Source organism: Condylostylus longicornis, unplaced genomic scaffold (genome assembly GCF_029603195.1).
Source record: "Condylostylus longicornis isolate FDR11 unplaced genomic scaffold, ASM2960319v2 ptg000040l, whole genome shotgun sequence".
Taxonomy (NCBI): Eukaryota; Metazoa; Arthropoda; class Insecta; order Diptera; family Dolichopodidae; genus Condylostylus; species Condylostylus longicornis.
The window spans coordinates 5,137,150-5,157,483 of NW_026578009.1; the positions used below are offsets into that span (position 1 = coordinate 5,137,150).

The 20,334-nt window shown below is 26.7% G+C and overlaps 5 protein-coding genes across 5 annotated transcripts; 3 read left to right on the top strand and 2 right to left on the bottom strand.

The window, feature by feature from the left end:
- Positions 1–733: 733 nt before the first annotated feature.
- LOC129609636 (ephrin type-B receptor 1-B) lies at positions 734–5,602 on the top strand. The gene has a single exon (XM_055521691.1). The coding sequence runs from the start codon at positions 2,107–2,109 to the stop codon at positions 5,245–5,247; it is 3,141 nt and encodes a 1,046-aa protein (XP_055377666.1). The 5' UTR covers positions 734–2,106; the 3' UTR covers positions 5,248–5,602.
- Positions 5,603–7,002: 1,400 nt separating this feature from the next.
- LOC129609727 (uncharacterized) lies at positions 7,003–8,373 on the bottom strand. Its single transcript, XM_055521837.1, has 3 exons — positions 8,258–8,373; positions 7,800–8,175; positions 7,003–7,738 (listed from the first exon to the last, which is right to left on the bottom strand). The coding sequence occupies exons 1-3, from the start codon at positions 8,262–8,264 to the stop codon at positions 7,048–7,050; spliced, it is 1,074 nt and encodes a 357-aa protein (XP_055377812.1). The 5' UTR covers positions 8,265–8,373; the 3' UTR covers positions 7,003–7,047.
- A 594-nt stretch (positions 8,374–8,967) lies between these two features.
- LOC129609731 (zinc finger protein 483-like) lies at positions 8,968–11,058 on the top strand. Its single transcript, XM_055521843.1, has 9 exons — positions 8,968–9,208; positions 9,273–9,638; positions 9,690–9,969; positions 10,031–10,106; positions 10,177–10,225; positions 10,301–10,386; positions 10,447–10,473; positions 10,528–10,611; positions 10,674–11,058. The coding sequence occupies exons 1-9, from the start codon at positions 9,077–9,079 to the stop codon at positions 10,975–10,977; spliced, it is 1,404 nt and encodes a 467-aa protein (XP_055377818.1). The 5' UTR covers positions 8,968–9,076; the 3' UTR covers positions 10,978–11,058.
- Positions 11,059–12,280: 1,222 nt separating this feature from the next.
- Positions 12,281–14,971, top strand: LOC129609543 (vacuolar protein sorting-associated protein 41 homolog). Its single transcript, XM_055521516.1, has one exon. It carries the CDS (start codon positions 12,372–12,374, stop codon positions 14,844–14,846), a length of 2,475 nt encoding a protein of 824 aa, XP_055377491.1. The 5' UTR covers positions 12,281–12,371; the 3' UTR covers positions 14,847–14,971.
- Positions 14,972–15,353: 382 nt separating this feature from the next.
- Positions 15,354–16,900, bottom strand: LOC129609782 (odorant receptor 67c-like). The gene is made up of 4 exons (XM_055521902.1): positions 16,137–16,900; positions 15,697–15,898; positions 15,487–15,642; positions 15,354–15,414 (listed from the first exon to the last, which is right to left on the bottom strand). Exons 1-4 carry the CDS (start codon positions 16,898–16,900, stop codon positions 15,355–15,357), a joined length of 1,182 nt encoding a protein of 393 aa, XP_055377877.1. The 3' UTR covers position 15,354.
- Between the last annotated feature and the right edge of the window lie 3,434 nt (positions 16,901–20,334).

Below are 20,334 nucleotides of genomic sequence, written 5' to 3' on the forward strand. Positions count from 1 at the left end.
TGACTAAACAGTACGAAAAATCGATTCGTATTGAATGTACGCGATTGAATACACCCGCAAAAACCATTAACTGTTTTTAGTTATGGATAAATTTAGTCAATTTAAAACAAAAGAAGCAAAAAACACTGGTACTCCCATCAAAGTCCTAAAGTTTAATATTAAACTTTTATAAAAATTTCGTATTTCGTTAAGATTTCATACAATTATAATTCATTTGAAAGATGCATTCGTTACAAATTATTTGATATTTTTATTTGTAATTTTGGTAATTGCAAACATTTGATCTTATATAATTATAATTTGGATTTATCACGTTGGTTATAATAAATTTTCATTTTTATCAAATTTCTCTATTCATTTTTGTCGGTACTTTATGTTCAAACTTAATAAAAATAAAACAAATATCAAAATTTTGGTTATTTTTTTGGTTTTTTATTTAATTTATTTTAATACATGTACGTAGTTTATTCAATACAATAATTTTTTTTTTCAAAATTTTCATATTTTATTTTATGACAGTTTTTCTTTTTGTGCTGGATTTCACCGAATAATACCTAACATTAGAAAAATCAATTGAGTGTTACCAAAGAAAACGAATGTGGCTGTCAAAAACATACATAAAATAGAAGAATTATGTACTTTAATGCATACATATATGTAAAGATATGCAATTGTATAGATATACAACAATTTTTGAAAGTATCTAGTGATTTCTTTTTAAAGAAAAAAAGAAATGGCGTTTGTCCTTTTAAAAATACATCCTTTTTATAAAAAAACTTAAGAAAATTTCTTCATTTACAATATCAAAATTTATAATAAATTTAATTGAATTTCATAAAAAATAAATTGTTTATGTGTAAATGAAAATGGTAAAAAATTTAACAAAATATATAAACAAAAAAAATTGTGAGTGGCTGTGCATTCATCTGCTGGAAATTTTTTTTTATATATAGAAAACACATAATTGGTTTTTCAAGAAAAGATGATGGTGAACTTGTGTGAAAAAATTGCCAAAAAAAATTTTCAAGCAATAAAATTTTCTCTGTATTGTAATCAAAAAATCAAAAATGAATGAAAATTAAAGGAATTAAATGAATTAAAATAGAAAAAAAAAACATAATTAAGTGAAAACACCATTTTTTTAGTAAAAACAAAATAATTTTTTTTATTATTAAGTAAATTATTGCAATGAATATTTATTTTTAACGAAACAAAATAATTTTTTTAATAACTCATAATTATGTATAATTTTTTTGTATCTTAAAAAAAAAAAGATAATATGTATATATATAATATGCATATATATATAAATTAAACGCCGGGCTAATGATTTTTACATTGTATGTGATGCATGTTAAGAAGGTGTCATTTTATTGACTTTGGGTATATCATACATAATTTTTAAAGTGGAGTTCTTTTTCTAAAAAGCAAAAGCAAAATTTTTAATTTGAAGTTTAAAGATACCATTGGGATATTTGTTACCATTTTGTTGTCTGTAACACAAAAAAAAAAAGTAATTAATGTATATATATAAATATAAGTATAGATTTTAATAAAAAATCAAAAAAAAAAGCTAAAAAGAAACAAAAGAAAAAAGGTTACATTGCAAAGCAAAAAGAAAATCAAAAAAAAAAAATGTTCATACAATATACAAAAAAAACACAACGCAGATATTTTAATAAGAATAAGAAATCATGAAGCAATCAAAATATTTAAAACAAATATACAGATTTAAAGACAAAATTCTAAAATATAGACAAAATATAATATGGTTAAGACTATATATTTAATTATATAATAAAAAAAATAAAGCAAAAATATGATTACAAAATTAAAATCAAAACATTTTTTTAATACTCAAATTAATAATAAATAAAATATAATTAAAAAATGGGATGTAACATTAAAATAGTTATAGTCGTCTTCGTTAACAATTATATAACTCCAAATTAAAAAATAATAAAACAAGAAAAAAATACAAAACATTATATATATAATATATAATAATATAGTAATTTAACAAAGCAAAAAAAAAAAAATAAATAAATAAAAATAAAAAAAAAATTAATATTTAATTTCTTCACAACTTTTTTTTCTACTTAAATTATGGATACTTATATTAGGATATTTTTAAATATATGGATATTTATTAAAATTGTTAATCATGTTATAGCAGATCAAGTCGTTCTGCTAGACACAACAAAAGAAGCAACATTAGAATGGACGAGATATCCTTATGGACCACAAGCACAAACACCAGGTTGGGTTGAAGAATCTTTTACAAATTTTGGCAAAGGTATTAATTGGCGTAGTTATGTTGTATGTGATGTTGCTTATCATAATGTTAATAATTGGTTATGGTCACCATTTATCGATCGTGGTCCAGCAAATCGTCTCTATATTGAAATGCAATTTACAATTAGGGATTGTTCATTATTCCCCGGCAATGCATTATCATGTAAAGAAACATTCAGTTTATTATTTTATGAATTTGATGCAGTTACAAGAGAACCACCACCATGGCAGCCAGAAAGTTATAAATTAATTGGTCGTATAGCGGCTGGTGAAGGTCGTTTTAATCAAAATTCTGATGTTGATATTAATACTGAAGTTAAAAGTATAGCTGTTACCAAAAAAGGTGTATATTTTGCATTTCGAGATCAAGGTGCGTGTATTAGTGTTTTAGCTGTCAAAGTTTATTATATAACATGTCCAGCAGTAACAGAAAATTTTGCACATTTTAATGAAACACCAACTGGTCGTGAAATAACCATTATTGAAAAACAAAATGGTACGTGTGTTGATAATGCTGAACCATACGAAACTCCAACTTATTTATGTAAAGGCGATGGAAAATGGACAATATTAACTGGTGGATGTAGATGTAAAGTTGGTTACGAACCGGATAATGAAAAACAAACATGTAACGTCTGCCAAGCTGGAACATTTCGTTCATTTGAAGTACCCAAATGTACAGCTTGCCCGCTCAACTCAAAATCATCTAAAATTGGTTCAGCATATTGCCCATGTCAAAATAATTATTACAGACATCCGAGAGATGGAAAACACACACCATGTTGGAAACCTCCTGGTCCTCCAACAAATTTAACTCTTTTGTTTGTTGATCAAACGAGTGCAATATTATCATGGAACGCACCAATTCGAAATTTAGATGAACAATTGCAGCAGGCAACGAAATATCGCAGTGACGTTGTTTTCAAAGTTAAATGCTCTATGTGTAGTTCAAACGTTGTACTTAATCCATCAACTGATACATTCAATGATACAAAATTAACATTAACAAATTTAGAACCAGTGACAACTTATACAATACAAATTCATTCATTAAATGGAGTATCATATATTATTAAAAACGGCGAAGATGTTAACGAAACGTCTATTAATGAATCAATTTTAAGCGGTAGTAATATTGATATTAATAAAATACATAGTATTAACAATAATTATAGTGGCACTTTCAACAATGAGGATAGTCAAATAAAAACTGAATATGCTGAAATAACATTTACCACCGAATCGGCCATATTAAGCACAGTGTTCAACGTAAAAATTGTTGGACTGACGAGTAGCGAAGTTGATCTAGTTTGGGATAAGCCGTTACATAGTGATTCACCAATTGAGTTTTATGAAGTGAGATGGTTTCCAAAACCAGAGTTAGATGCGATTAATAAAACTGCGTTAAATACGAAAGAAACAAAAGCTCATGTTGAAAATTTATTGGAAAATACGGAATATGGTTTTCAAGTACGCTGTAAAACAGTTAATGGTTATGGTGCTTACAGTAATATTGTGTACGCGCAGACACATCCAAGTATTAGTCCAGTTTATGATGATTCAATTCAAATGAGAATTGTTGCTGGTGCAACAGTTGCAATAGTATTTATACTTGTATTAGTTATAATTGCAACAGTATTATTTTTAAGATCAAAAAGTCAAGATGAACTTGATAAAAAAACAAATAATCACATTCCATTACCTTTAGATTATGTTAGTAATGAAGTACATGCCATGGATACTACTCCCATTGTCAAAACAATTCAATCTAACATGACAACACCATTATTTGGCACAAGTAGAAGTTATATTGATCCACATACATATGAAGATCCAAATCAAGCAATAAGAGAATTCGCCAGGGAAATAGATGCTAGTTATATTACAATAGAAGCAATTATTGGAGGTGGAGAGTTTGGTGATGTTTGTCGAGGTCGTTTAAAAATTCCACCAAATTTTGTTCAAGATATTGACGTAGCCATCAAGACATTGAAACCAGGTTCATCAGAAAAAGCACGATGTGATTTCTTAACAGAAGCTTCAATAATGGGACAATTTGATCATCCAAACGTAATATACTTACAAGGTGTAGTAACACGTTCAAATCCAGTCATGATTATAACTGAATATATGGAAAATGGTAGTTTAGACACATTTTTACGTGCAAACGATGGCAAATTTCAAACTTTGCAACTGATTGGAATGCTTAGGGGGGTCGCAAGTGGCATGTCATATTTAAGCGATATAAATTATGTACATCGTGATTTAGCTGCTCGAAATGTATTAGTAAATACTCAACTTGTATGTAAAATCGCTGATTTTGGACTATCAAGAGAAATTGAAAATGCCAGTGATGCTTATACAACAAGAGGTGGAAAAATACCAGTACGTTGGACTGCACCTGAAGCCATAGCGTTTAGAAAATTCACGTCAGCTTCCGATGTCTGGTCTTATGGTGTTGTTTTGTGGGAAGTAATGTCCTACGGAGAGCGACCATATTGGAATTGGTCAAATCAGGATGTTATAAAGAGTATTGAAAAAGGCTATCGTTTACCAGCTCCCATGGATTGCCCAGAGGCACTTTATCAATTAATGTTAGATTGTTGGCAAAAACAACGTACACATCGTCCAACATTTGCTAGTATAGTATCTACATTGGATAATTTAGCGAGACAGCCTCAAGTATTATTGACAACAAGAAATTCACCTGATAACGATGGTGCACATATAATTGATTCCCAGCGAAGTCATAACATTTTTATGAGTACTGATTCATGGCTTGAAAGCATAAAAATGTCAAGATATTCACAACATTTCAAAGAAGCCAATCTAGTTACAGCACAACAAATTTCAAGATTAACTGCTCAACAATTATCTGATATGGGAATAACATTAGTAGGTCATCAGAAGAAAATTTTACATCAAGCAAGACAACTTGATACTATAATTTAGCAGTTTTATTAAAAAATTTATTGTACAATATTATAAATAATGTAACTGTCGTTTTGGTAGTTTTACTTACATTTCATGATACTTAAAAGATATAAATATACATATATTTATGCATATGTATGTGTATATATTAAAAGATATAAAAAAAGAGAAAAAAAAAAGACATTTGATGCTAAAAATCAGACATATATTTGCCACTTAAAACATGACACATTGTAGAGATTAAAAAAGATAAGTAGAATTCTAAAGCTAGACGATAATTTTAGTTTAGTTTAGTTTTATTTATTAGTTATATATATAACTTTAACAAAAGCAATATAAATATATTACAAAATAAAATAATTTTTAAGTAAAATTTCAAGTTTTTGTACTTATAGATATTTAAAAAAAATATATAAATACATACATACATATATGTAAGCCTGTTTCAAAAGAATATTTTCCATTTTTATAATTTCGGGTCCGCTTGTTTTGAATTTACATTTTGGTTCAAATAAATAGATAATTTGGATTTATAAAGGAATATGGAACAACTTCTATTAAGATCAACATTGTCTTCAAATATTATTGATTGAAAAGTAATTCTTATCTAAAAACATAATATGTTTTAGGTTTTTTGAATTCCATATGCATAAGTTTAATTTGTGTAATCTGGAAAGTGTTATGAATGCAGCTATAACAATTAAAAGTGAATTCGAGGGAAATAAACGCTGTAAGGAAAAAATTAAGATGAATATAAATTTTGCCTGTTCTTATTTATATGTTTAATATTTAACATATTTATTTATCAATTTATTTATTAATTTACTTTCTCCTCTGCTTTAATGCTTCATTTCGTCAAAACGGGTAAAGTAAAAAGTAAGAACACCAACACTTTATCTGAATGTTATTGCATGCTTACCGTAACCGTAACTTCTCTCCATTTTACTCTAGTGAATCCCAGTTACTCATATATAACGAGTAGCAAAAAGTGTTAAAAAATTTCAAAAAACTTAAGCAACTATAGATATTCTGTTTACTGGTTATTAAGTGAACAAAAACTTGAATTAATATTGTTTTCGTAAAAAAATAAGAGTTTTGTTGAGGACAAAATATTTTAATTCACATTGTTAAGTTTCATTTAATTAAAGGTTCGACAACTTAAAATGTGATTTCCAGTCCTTGAAATGTAAATTTGACTTTTTGTTAGACAAATTGAACTTCACATTTAATAAAAAAAAATGTATCCGAAATGTTCTGTACCTTCAAATACTTCAATTCTCTCCTTATTATTGTCACAATTTTTACATGGCTACAACGCTTAAAACGAAACTAGGCTGAACCACTAAGAGCTTGAATATCTCTGACATCGCAGTTGTAGTAATACTATGTCAATTCAGAATTCACTAATTGGCATTCATAAGCTGAATTTTGCATTAATGCAGTATTGTTACAATTCTGACCTTAGGGTTTGTTATAACACATTAGGGTTTATTATAACAATACGAATTTGGAAAAGGCGAAATTTTAAGGCAAGATAATAAGAATAACACATATTTTGGTTTTGTCCTAGAAATGAAAGAATCTCAGAAAAAGTTCTATGCATAATAAAAATATCTGTAAGAATTTCGGAGGGAGAAAACCATCATAATGGTTGAAGAAAATTTGATCGGAAAGATAAGACATGCTCAATATTTTTTAGTTGTAAAGCTAATTATATTTGCTTAGTTTTAAGCTGACAATTTTTGTTTAAAAAAATTACAATAAAAAACGAAATTATGTGTAAAATTAAAGTACAATTTTATTTATCAAAGAACAATTTTATTGATCACAATTTTTCAGGTTTGTTAAATTTGAAATTCCACAAATAACAGTCAAAATATTGTTGATGAATGGAAGAAGATGCAAGGGCAGCTTTTCTGAAAGCACTTTAAATTGCTTGACCTGGACAAAACTTTTTTTAGATTTTAAATGTCTAAATACAGCACTCTTTACTTCTGTAGAGTCAAGAATAACAGCCGTATTAGGAAAATTAGTGAAACAAGTAGTTAAGTTTTTCGTGTATTCTTCTCTTGTAGGCAAAAAATTAATGGCAGGTTGTAACACTTTACTGAGAAGCTGAATAGTGTCACTAAAATATAATTTCGCCGTTTTGGACGATATGTTGAAGCTAATTGCCACTTGCTGAAAAGTCATATTTGTTTTTAATTTAAGCATTGTTAATAAAATTCGGATTTTCATGCTGATATATGATTTATCTGTAGCTTCTAACTCGCAGCAGGCTTTAATAAAATCATCTAACAATGCAAAATTAGGTATACCCGTCATTACCATCAACTTCTCGGAAGTGTCCCATGTAGAAGAAAAATCAATATATTCAAATTTTTGAGTTTGAATTGATTTATCTGCAGTTTCCATCTGCTCGCATTGTGTAGAATTATGATTTATTAATGAACTGTCAATGCTAAAAGATTCATTCCTTGGGTCATAATCTTGAGCTGAATTTTGTAAACTAAAAAATAACACTTTGATGAACAAAATTATGTGCGATTTTATACATCATATAAGCATACACAGCTTCTATAACTTTTCCCTGTTTAAGAGTTTTTTCTTTTCTTTCCACATTAGATGTTTTTAACTTTTTCATACCTATTAAAGATTTAGGCAAATTTAATGTCGGGAAAGCTCTATTGCTCATACGTACAGAAGCTCCAGTTTGACGAAAAAATCTCTTTTCAAAATGAACTGAACATATTCTGAAATTTTTTGGGAATGGTTTACCCATTTTAAGTGCCATTGACCACTTCTTCAAAGTATTTTTGCACTTTATTACATCTTGAGGAATTTTATGTGTAGAAATATTTTTGTTTTTATAATTTGAGCAACCAGGCACACCACAAATCGCCCCTGGTTTTTTCCATGTTTTCCTTATTTTTTTTTCTTTCATGCCTAAAAAATTACAAATCAAAAGTTATTTTTTGTCCAGTTTAGTTTAGGTGGATATATGTGTAGTTATGATGATTTCACTTACTTTCCATATTAATAAATATTAATTTTTGAATTTGTGTTATATTATTATAATTTTAATATAAATTTTCGTATCCTTGTTAATTTTTATTTCACATAAAAAAAAATATCTTATAATAATAATAATAATGTTAAAGCCTTAAATGACGTTTCAAATCAATTTATACAATTAGTTTTTAGAGCTGATACCAGAGGTCCACAAAACTGTTAAATTATTATATACTTATAACACTCAAATTATTTTAATTATCGAATTGTAGACCTGTGTTTGAGTTATTGAATATGGAAAAACACTGATATTTTATAAAATATCATCAATAGAATGCTTCTTTAGTAATTCAATATAACCTATGTCTGCTTATTAATCAAATTTCAATAAAAAAACAAAAATTAGTTTTGAAAGTCTGACATTTCTGACAACTTACTTTTTCAGTAAAACAAGTAAAGATTTTAAATGATGTTTCTAACAATAATTTTTAAAAAACTTTCAATATAAATTGAATTTTTAAAATATTTAAATTTAAAGTCGAATTTAAGACACAATGCAAAAATAGGAATACGTGAGGGAATAAAAATACGTAACATAAAATGTAATAGCGTGGTGGAAACATATGAAATATGTAACCGTTTTTGTTTTGATATTTAACAAAGTGTTGTAAAGTTAGCAACACTGATTGTTGATTTATTGTGAATCACACGCCATACCTCTTTGGCTGTCATTATTGTTTAATAGAAGAAAATAAAAGCATCAAATATTATTTGATAATTGTGGAATAAAAATATTGAATTATTTCTAAAAGTAAAGGTTTTAACATTAAGAAAAATGGACACAAGTGTTGATTGGCACTTAGTGTGCTTAGTTTGCTTGCAAGAAGGAATAATGCATTCTATATATGATGAGGATGAAACAGGGTTAAAATTAAATGAAAAAATAAAAAAATGCACAAATATTGACGTACGTTTTGCCAAAATTACTTTTTAAGAATTCTAAATTTTATCCTTATTATTATCCCTTTCAGTTCAGTTTAGAATCTGATTTTCCAGAGCAAATTTGTGATTCATGTTTATCTGATTTAACAGCAGCATTTAGATTTCGAACAAATTGTGAAAATTCCCAGCAAATTATAAAATCACTTTTTGTTGATGATGGTAAAGAAAGTGGAAATGAATTAGATGAAATTAAACCGGATAATATTGAGAAACTAGATTCCAATTCAATATTGTTAACTCCAAAAAAGCGATATACTAAAGATGCTGGAATTCGTACAAAAATTAATATTAAGCAGGAAGTTTCACAAGACGAATATGAAGAAGAAAATGAACCACTTAATAATATAGATGATGATTTAGATGAAGATATATTTCCTAATCTAACGGAATTCTTAGTAAAAATTTACGATTGTCAATCTTATTTCGTCTAATTGTTTTCTTTATAGAAAAAAAAAGCTAACCAAACAAAAAACCTGCACTCCTCATCAAGCGCAGATACATATATTACGAAAACAAAAACAAGAAGTAAAGTTAAACCGCCAAAACGATATATTGATTCTCCAGAACCAAAACGTAGAATGAAGAGAGATGATACTTTGTCAAGTATAGTAATTAGTAAAAATCCAAAGCGAAATAAAAAAAATGAAAGCGAATCTCCCCGCATTCCAAAGACATCATCTCTTGAATATATTGATAAAAATGAAAAGCTTGTTTGCGAATTGTGCGGTACGTCATTTTTTAAATTAGTAAAAATTACCTACAATACATAGCTTTTTACAACTTTCAGGTAACACGTACAAACATGCAAATGCTTTAAGAGTTCATATGTTGAGGCATGAAAATGTTAGGAAATTTCAGTGCGAGTAAGTGATTCGAAATTTAATTTGTTAAATCTTATTAGCAATTTTCAATTTTGTATTTCTGTTGTTATAGGCTTTGTCCAAAGGCATTCGTTGCAGATACTGATTTAAAAAGGCATATGGTAAACTTGCAAATATACCTAAATATTTTTATGCATAAATTAAAAAAAAAATAAATTTTAATTTTAAACTTTTAGAGAGTTCACACTGGTGAAAAACCTTATGCATGTAAATTTTGTGATCGTAGATTTTCTGATTTCGGAAGTCGTGGTAAACATGAAAGGTAAAAAATTTTTTAACATTGTTTATGTTGCGTAGCACTTAACGTTTGTGTAATTTTCAGAACTCATACTGGTGAAAGGCCTTACAAGTAGGTTATTTATTATTTTAATGGCAAATGTAATAATTTTAACAATTATTTCAGGTGTCAGAGATGTAATAAATCATTTTCATACTCACATGTTTTAAATGTGCATCAGCTTGTTCATACTGGGATAAAAAAATTTAAGTAACGCTAATGTTGTTTTTTAAAGTTGTGCAAAAAATTTTAAAAATTTATTTATATTTTAGATGTAATATTTGTGAAAAGGGCTTTACTAAGAAATTATACCTCGACAATCATATGAAAAATCATGCATGTGAAATGCAGTATGAAGCACATGAGATCAAAGGAAATTTAGACGACGGGAAAGAAATTAAATTGGATGTGGATAGCAATTATGAACCTGATTTGAGTGAAGCACTGGAAGTTCAAGTTCAGCAAAGTACGGCGCAACCTATCCAAATTCGTGGGCAACAAAAGTCCGTATTTACAATTGTTAAAACTGAATCAGGATTAGCAGAAGTACAATATTATTTGCCAGTTGTAGATTAAAACCGTATTTTCCGTTTTTAAATGAATATGTTACTTTTTTATTTCCATAATAAGAGCATAATTTTAATATCAAAAGCAAAATTTAATTTATATTTACATATTCTTTGAATAATTTTATTTTTAGTTATTTACTATGTGCAATTAAGTTATAAGAAAAATCAAACCTGTGTTTTTTGACTTGCTTATATAATGACATTGTTTGAATGCCTGTTTCTCAGCTGTAGGTTAGTTGAAAATTTTAAGCAACATTTTGCCAACATACCGTTTTTCGACATTTTCCAACATTTCAACTTAAACTATACTTTTATATAATATTTTATTTTAATATACTTATATTAGCTTAAGGCTAGAAAACAATTCTAAAGCATTGGTAAGGAGTCTAGCAAGAATTTCGTATCTTCACTTTAGTTGGAAAAACTATTTTCTAAACCTCCCTTTTTCCTGTTTGCAGTTACCTTTTTCAAAAAGAAATACAGAATATAATAGTGAATACAGAATTGCCTTAATTTTAAAAAATGTAGGTACCATTGTATATAAAAAAAAATGTTTTCAGTGATGGAAACGTTTGCTCGATAAAAACTTCAATTTTTTATCAATTTTATTTTATTATTTTTTTCTTTACCGCTTAATATACAATGTACTTTTATATATTATGTACGTATGTACATATATATGTATAATTGAATTCTAAACTACAATAGTTTCTTTTTAATGTGATATATTGAAATTTCAGTAATGATTTCGAAAACAATTCACAATTTTTTTAATTAGAGACAGGTAAGGGATATTTTTTTCTAAGAAACATAAGATTTCGCCCTAAGTGACTCAAATTATTACTCCATCAATATCTTTTGGGAATACTACACTGCCTTTTTAACCGTTGAGCTAATTTGCTCATTTATCAAATATCTTTACGAAATAAGTGGTTTGAGTTCGAGGAACCATTTTGTACTATGGTTACAATGGTATGTGAATGTGTACCTCAAATTTTTTTTTCGAATGTTGGTATCAAAAAAATACCTTTCCTTTCATCAAAAAGATACCTTTCAGAAACCTCAAAAGCTGGTTTGACTCATTTTTTAAAACTATATAGTAACTGGCGTAATAAGTTTTTTCAACGGTCAAGTATTCTAGGAGAATCTTAAAAAAAGAACACAAATGTTTTTCAATTTTGGGTGAAAAATATTTTTTTGGACTGTGACTGACTCTAATATTAATTCGTCTACTGTCAAAACTGAAGGTTTTCTGAGCGTAGCCTTGCAAAACGTCACCATTTGACAATATGTCAAAGTACAAAAAAAAAAGTGAAAATATAAACAAAGAAATTGATGAATAATATCTATTCTGTAATTTTTATTTAATTTGGTTTTTTATATCACTAAAATTTGTTTATAATGTCTGACGAAACGGACTCCGATTTGAGTGAGGATGTCGAACCAATATTTAAATATATACGCATTGGAAACGATCTAACAGATATTGTAAATAACGATATAGTTACTTGCGTAGCAGTCCACGAAAAATTTTTGGTTTTTGGGACATATTGTGGTCGAATACATATATTGGACCATCAGGGGTATTTAGCCAAACCGCTTGCTGAAAAACTTGTGAAAATATCACATTTTCATTCTGTTGCAGTTAATCAAATATCTATCGACAAAAAAGGAGAATTCTTGGCATCATGTTCGGATGATGGCAAAATATTTTTAACTGGATTATTTGGTGATGATGGTGATCAAAAATTATTACTTGGTAAATCAGTCAAATGTATCGCTTTAGATTCAGAAACTAAATACTCATCAGTAAATCGATTCATTATTGGAGATGAAAATTTAATTTTGTACGAAAAAAATTTTTTGAATAATATGAAACCGGTAGTTTTATGTAAAGCTGATGGCTATGTCTCTGCAGTTTCATGGAATACACAATTTATTGCATGGACGAGTAATACAGAAGTAAGAGTTTATGACTTAAATGAAAAATGTTCTTTAGGAGTAATGAAATGGGAAGAGCCGAAGTATTATTCCTTAAAAAATTTTAGATGTAATTTACGCTGGACTGATTCTTGTACGTTATTAATTGGATGGGGAGATACTGTGAGGATTTGTATAATAAGGAAAAGAAATTCAATTGACGCATCAACTAGATTATACCCGGGTCACATTGTTGATCCTATATCAACTTTCCAAACCCCTTTCTTCATATCGGGATTAGCGTCTTTAGATATGGATCGTTTAGTTCTTTTAGGTTACGAGAAAAAAAGGAATGAAGATAACGATGAGGCATTAAGACCAATATTATGCGTTGTAACTTATACCTCAAATGATTATGAAAGAATTACTACAGATAGCTTGTCACTACGAGGATATCAAAAGTATAAAGTTAACGATTATTTTTTGGAATATATTAAAGAAGAAAAGAGATACTATATCGTGGCTCCGAAAGATATTGTTGTTGCAATTTTGCATGATGTTGATGATAAAATACAGTGGCTTATTGAACACAAAAAATTTGATACGGCTTTAGAATTGGTATCTACAAATAATACTATAAAATTTTCTTATTTATCAGTAGCCAGGGGGTATATAGATCATTTATTGTCATTAAAGCAGTATAGCGCAGCTGCAAAGTTATGTTCTACAGCATTGGGAGATAATAAGTCCTTATGGGAAGAGGAAGTGTACAAATTTGTTAAACATCAAGAACTGCGATCAATTAGCCCTTATTTGCCTTGTTCAGCTACAACAAAATTAGATCCTTATGTTTACGAAATGGTGCTTTTTGAATATTTAAAGCTTGATGCCAAAGGTTTTTTAAACTTAGTAAAAAAATGGCCTCCGGATTTATATAATGCAGCAGCAGTTATTAATGCCGTGAAAGATAATTTTAGTAAAGAAAAAGGCAATGAACTTCTTGAAGCCCTAGCAATTTTATATGCTCACGAAGAAAATTATAATTGCGCATTGAAATTATATTTAACTATCAAAAATAAGGAAGTTTTCAACTTAATAAAAACTTGTGGGTTATATTCTTCAATTTATCCTATGATAATCCCGCTAATAGAACTTGATTCAAAAATGGCAATGGATATTTTGTTACACAAAGAAGTGTCATCTGATATTGTAGTGGAGCATTTAGAACAAAGGCAAGATTTGTTATTTGAATATTTGAAAGGATACGATAAAGAAATTAAAAATGGGAAATATCATTGGAAACTTGTAAATTTATATGCTAAATTTGATAATAAATTACTTTTGTCTTTTTTAAAACGCTCAAACAATTATCCTATACAAGAAGCATTAGATATTTGTAAAAGGGAATCATTTTATGAAGAAATGGTTTATTTACTTGAGCGAATGGGGAATACATCAGAAGCTTTAAATATAATTGTCCAGAAATTAAAGGATATCGATAAAGCTATTGAGTTTTGTAAAAGACTCGGAGACTCTGATTTATGGAGCGATTTAATAAAAGAATCACTTAAAAATAATGAACTTATTCCTTTGTTACTCAACAATATGGTTGGATATATTGAACCTGAAATTTTAGTTGAACAAATAAAGCCAGGAGAAAATATTCCAGGACTTAAAAATTCCTTAATAAAAATGTTACATGATTATAGTTTACAAGAAAGTATTCAAGAGGGATATAACGAAGTCGTTGTAACTGATTATTTTAATTTACATGAAAAACTAGTTAATAATCATCGTCGCGCAATTTATGTAGACTACGATAAGAAGTGTGAGTGTAATGGAGAAATATTACAAAAAGATATTAATAAAACAGATATTATTATATTTAAATGTCGTCACGTTTTTCATAAAAATTGTTTTCGAAATGAAGACTCATGTACAATTTGTAAAAAATAAGTAATAAGACAAAATTTAAGAATATATTAAAAACTTATTTTATCTTATGATTTTCGGCATTAGCATAAAGTCATGCGTATATCCAATATTACTAACAATGCAACATAAAAAAAAAAAGCCGTAGATAAATAAATAATTTTTAAACACAAATATTTTTTATTTTTATATACTTATATATTATACATACATATATATAATGAAAATTTGTGATTTCATAAATTCTTTCTTTTGCCTACAAAAACTTTATAGGAGGTGCGAAATGAAGTGAAAAGTTTTAGATTTATCGACCCATGTAGATTACAGATTTAGTTTTTTTTTTGCTGATAGTGTGGTAAAAAAATTAAATAATTTGCAGCTGGTTAAATAGATGAGAACAGCGATGCTAACATTTATTAGTATAAGAAACTGTTTAATAAAGTTAAAATAGATCAGTTTTAAAGTTATTTTTTTCAAAAATGAAAACAAGTTTATCTATTGTATTTTTCCATACTATGTTTTTGTAGAAATTTTATTCTTCCGAATACATTGTTTTCAGTAAAGTAAAAAACTGATATGATAAGCTGACAACCTACAATAATATAAAAATGTAAATATGTATATTTATGTACGTACAATATTAAATTTAAATATTTTTAATTACCGTTGTAAAAATGTCTAAAGATATTTTATGGTATATTGGGGCGTCAAGAATTGCAGGTTTTTGTGATCTTTGAATTATTAATAATAAAGATTTTTGATATTTTAGGCTAGTAGAAACCCAATTTGAATTATATGTGGCATTAGATATATTTGAACTCTAAAATGAATTTTTCTTTAATTATGTTTTATATTTATAAACAAAAAAAATTACCGCATCAATTAAGACAGTTCCATAATAACATAGGAGAAATACCTGTATTAATGAAGAAATTAAAAATAAACAGTATTTAATTAAATCGGTCGTTCCAACACCAGCTGTAACTTGAAATCCCACTAAGCAAATAATTATAGTCGATGTAAAAAAATTTAAAAATAGTGAAACACCAAACATTTGATTTATTTGTTCAGCTAATCTAAGATTATGAAGAAATAAATTAATAAATGTAATAATTATAAAATATTTTTGCTTTTAATTGAAACTTTAAACACAATTGTAAATTATTACTAAAAATTTAAAGAATACATAAATATATAATATGTAACTTTATTAAATTTTTGCGATTCATGCTTTGTTAAATGTAAGTACGAGTATGTAGTATGTGCAAGTAATTACATTAAATTATATGTGAATTTTTATATCATCGATCTTACCTTAAGCACTTAGTATGATGTTTAATGTAACCATTTAAAATTTTCATGTCATCCATACTATAAGTTGGCTCAAAAGTTTCAATCTTGTATGATAAATAATCGAAATGCATTGATAATTGAATAACAATACAACATAATAATAAATCAGTTGCAAGAGTTCCAACTGCTGCTATATAACCAGCATGACATTGTAACAAATAAATAATTGGAAAAGATATTGGTGAATTTTCATTAAATGGATACCATATAAAATATGGTTGAATAGGTTTAAATTCCATATTCATAAATAAATATTTCCAAGTTGATGTAACTAAATTCATTAAATTAAATGTCCAAATTAATATCATGTATAATGCTGCAAACGGAATCATATTTATATTAATAGTTTTTTCATATTTTATTACTTTAAATTCATTTTGTAATTCAAGTGTTTTTGGAAAAATATCCGTTAATTCTTTCATCATACTCAATAAAAGATTTTTATTAAACCAAATAGCAATCATTTTAAAATCACTAACTAAACAAAATCCAATACATGGTGCCAAAGCAGTTGCTTCCAAAAATGTTGAAAATGATCCGATTGCAAAATATAAATAAATAAATTCACCCACAACACAAATATTAAGATTTATTTCACCAAAATAAAATAAAAAATTACTTAAAAAAGATTTAACTGAATTATTTTGATGTGGTTGCATTCCAATAGAAGAATAAAATATTGTTGGAATTCTTGTAAAATCTTTAAAGGTACGTAACTTGTTCATCTTTTCAAAAGTTTTAAATTCTTTGTAATCAATCAACAAACGTTTCAAATCCTTATAAGTCAATGACTGATTAAAAGAATATTAAAGGTGAGCCGATCAAAATTATTGAACCCTTTTAATTTAAATGTAGGCTGCGGATTAAAGAAATTGAAAAAATATGTACATATTTAAGGATTAAACAATTGAATGTTATTTATTTAAAGTCGTTAATTAAGTTATTATTTTGTAATTGTTCCATGCTACGTACGTAATGTGTAATTATTGGGTTTTTATTTGCACATAATTAAAAGTGGTTGAAAAAAGGATTGAAAAACTCTAAGAAAAAAATTTAAATATCATTTTCTTTTATTAATATTTAATGTTCAAATTTAACTGTGTACATATGTATGTATATGCAAGATAAAAATAATGTAATACATAAGCTTTTTAAATCTATTTACAATAAACACAAACTCTGCCATACTTAAGCTTTGTAATGTTAAACGGATATGGTTATGAAATCTTTAAACTTTTGAATAATAATTTGTGTTTTTATAGTTTTGCTTAAAAATAAAAATGTATTGAATATCAGAGACGTTAGAATAAAATTTGTGAAACTGTGATTTCATTGAAATATTCAAAGCGTACATCACTTTTACAAGAGATCGTGCGAGACTTTGGTTAAAGCAGTTGAAGATATTTAATTTTATTTTATTTTATAAGTTCCTCAATATTCAAATAAAAATGAATAACTACTTACCTATTAGAAATTCAATCCTATATAATATTTTATTTAACCAAGGGGGGAGCACAAATTTAATAAATTATAATATGTGTATGTATACATGTGCATATTACAGACATAAGTCGGCCAATTGAAAAACCAAATATATGTATATGTATGTATGTACATAGAGTATTTAGTAAATAAAACAAAATAACTGTTATAATAGCTTAATTAAATAATTACCACTTTAATTTCCATACATAAACACTTAATTATTATTTTGAAATTATTTAAAATATTTGAATTTAATTACAGATTATCAATTCAATTAATTCTTCTATTTTTATTGTTGGGGTAGAGTAAATCATAACAGGGTGGTATTTAACCGTATTTAACCATAAAAATGAAAATTTTATTATTTTTTAATTTTTGAAATAATTTTTTATTTCATTATTTTATTACAAAGCAAAAAACTGAAATTGCACTTTTTAGTAAACGGATATCAGCTTTTCTCACTGGAAATGAAGTGACACAATTAAATAAAATAAAACAAGATCAATTCTGAATTTATCAAAGACAATTGGGAAACTAATGAAATACATATAAGCTTTTGTTGAGCAGAAAAATGTACCAATCGAATAACTACATTCGATTGGTACATTTTTATCATTGTGCCAACGTTCTTTGGAGATCTCACTAAAAATTATTGAATAATTTTTTTTCCATGGTTCTAGCTCATCTATAGAAAGTCTGTCAATTGTTTATACAGTTTATAGAACGTGAGAATTATATCTGGAAAATATTTTTTATTGAAATTTTTATATATTTTAAAATTTTCCTTAAATACACAAGAAATTATTCTTAAATACACGTGTGCAAGATTTTCTTAAAATATTCAAGTGCTGCCACGATGTGGACATTTTTTCGAAATAGATTTTAAAGTGTCTTTCCTATTTAACACTAGAGCGTTCGTTTGATTTATCTCTTCTAAAATTTATTTTGTTTTAAAACCTTTTGGAAAAAAAAAATGTGGTGGAAAATTTCGATGTTGTGGTCGTGGATTTTGATATTTAAAAAAATATATCACTAAATTTTTATTGTTAAAATATGTAATGAAATTTTTATAATGGAATATCGTTGGTGAAATATTTCGAAATGCAATATTCATACATACATATGTATGTATGTAAAATATATCAGTTTCATAATGCGTACTAAGTAAATTCATAATGCTGAATTTATTCATTTTGTAAGGAACTTCATTTTGTAAGCTGAAAATTTCCAGACGAAGCAACACTTTTCAACAATATTGTGTAAAGTTTCAGGTCTTTTTAATTTGAATACCAATTGTGGAATATACTCAATTAAATTTGTTGTTTTATAAGCCTAACAATATTAGCGCAATCATGGAGGGAAAGCAGAAATTACGAACGTTAAAGACAGCAAATAGAAAAAGCCAAAATTTTGTTACAACAAAGATGAAATTTCAATCGGTGATGATGAAATTTCAATCGGTATAATCTTACAGGTATGTAATCTCTACATAATTTATTTTTAATAATTTCTTAAGTACAATGTAAGCTATATGCGTTCCTGTACTGAAATTTTTAGGAACCCACAAAGGCAGTAGAAAAAATAATCCAACTCATATTTGGATTGAAACTCATATAGTATGAAACAAAGTTTCAAATAGTTTTAAAATAAAACAGATTTTTGAAATTTTATTAAATGTTACGAGTACTCTATTTTTTCTTAAATTCTTGTTTTTTTTTTTAAAGGACTACTTACCCGACATCTATACAAGCCAACGAATATAGTGCACATCGACAGAACGGCCTGTAAAAGTTAGAAAATTTGTCTCCTGTAAAATTTAATTCATAACGCATCGGAAATACATATATGAATACAACCGGCGTTATGTAGATGAGTGACGTTGATAATTGGTTTTGACATATAAGAAATTTGAACACATAAGTAAAATCCCTATTTAAAATTGCTATTCAGAATTGATGAAATGAATTCTTATTTTGTATAAATAATTAATTATAGAATACCTTACCTTGTATATATATATGTATACATATATATGTACATTACGAAATTGATGTTGTAATTACAGCAGTCACTTATGCTTCTATATACCTTTTTATTTCTTTTCTGTATAACAGAAGTGAATATAAAGAAACAAAAAAAAAATAATAATTCATGTAATTGATCCTAGATACATTTAGAAAACAAATTTCCAAAACAATTTTTTACTTATCTAGATAACTAAATCTCCATGTGAAATAATTATTTAAAAAAAAAAAAAAAAATTTATAAAAATTGAAAAATAATTGTGCCTATATAAACATTTTGCATTTATACCATAATGTGGCCAATTTTAAAAACAATACCTCAATTAGCGCAATATACTCGTATTAACGAAAATGTCCCAAAAAACTTTAACCAAAAAAGAAATCATAAGGCGTAAAAAGAATAAAAATTCTATCGTTGTAACTGTCATACGCTGTCATAATTTAATTTAAAGTGACCATTTTTACACATTTTATTTTTGATTAAAATTCTAAATAAATATATTTTCAAATTTCAGCTTTTTTTTTTGTGAAAGTGATATAAGTCCATTTTTTTAAACATCTAATTAATTAATTGTAATTTTGATGAGCTATAGACATCTTTTCTCCACAGTTATAATCACAATTTCAATAGAGTTTTGTATTTAAACAAA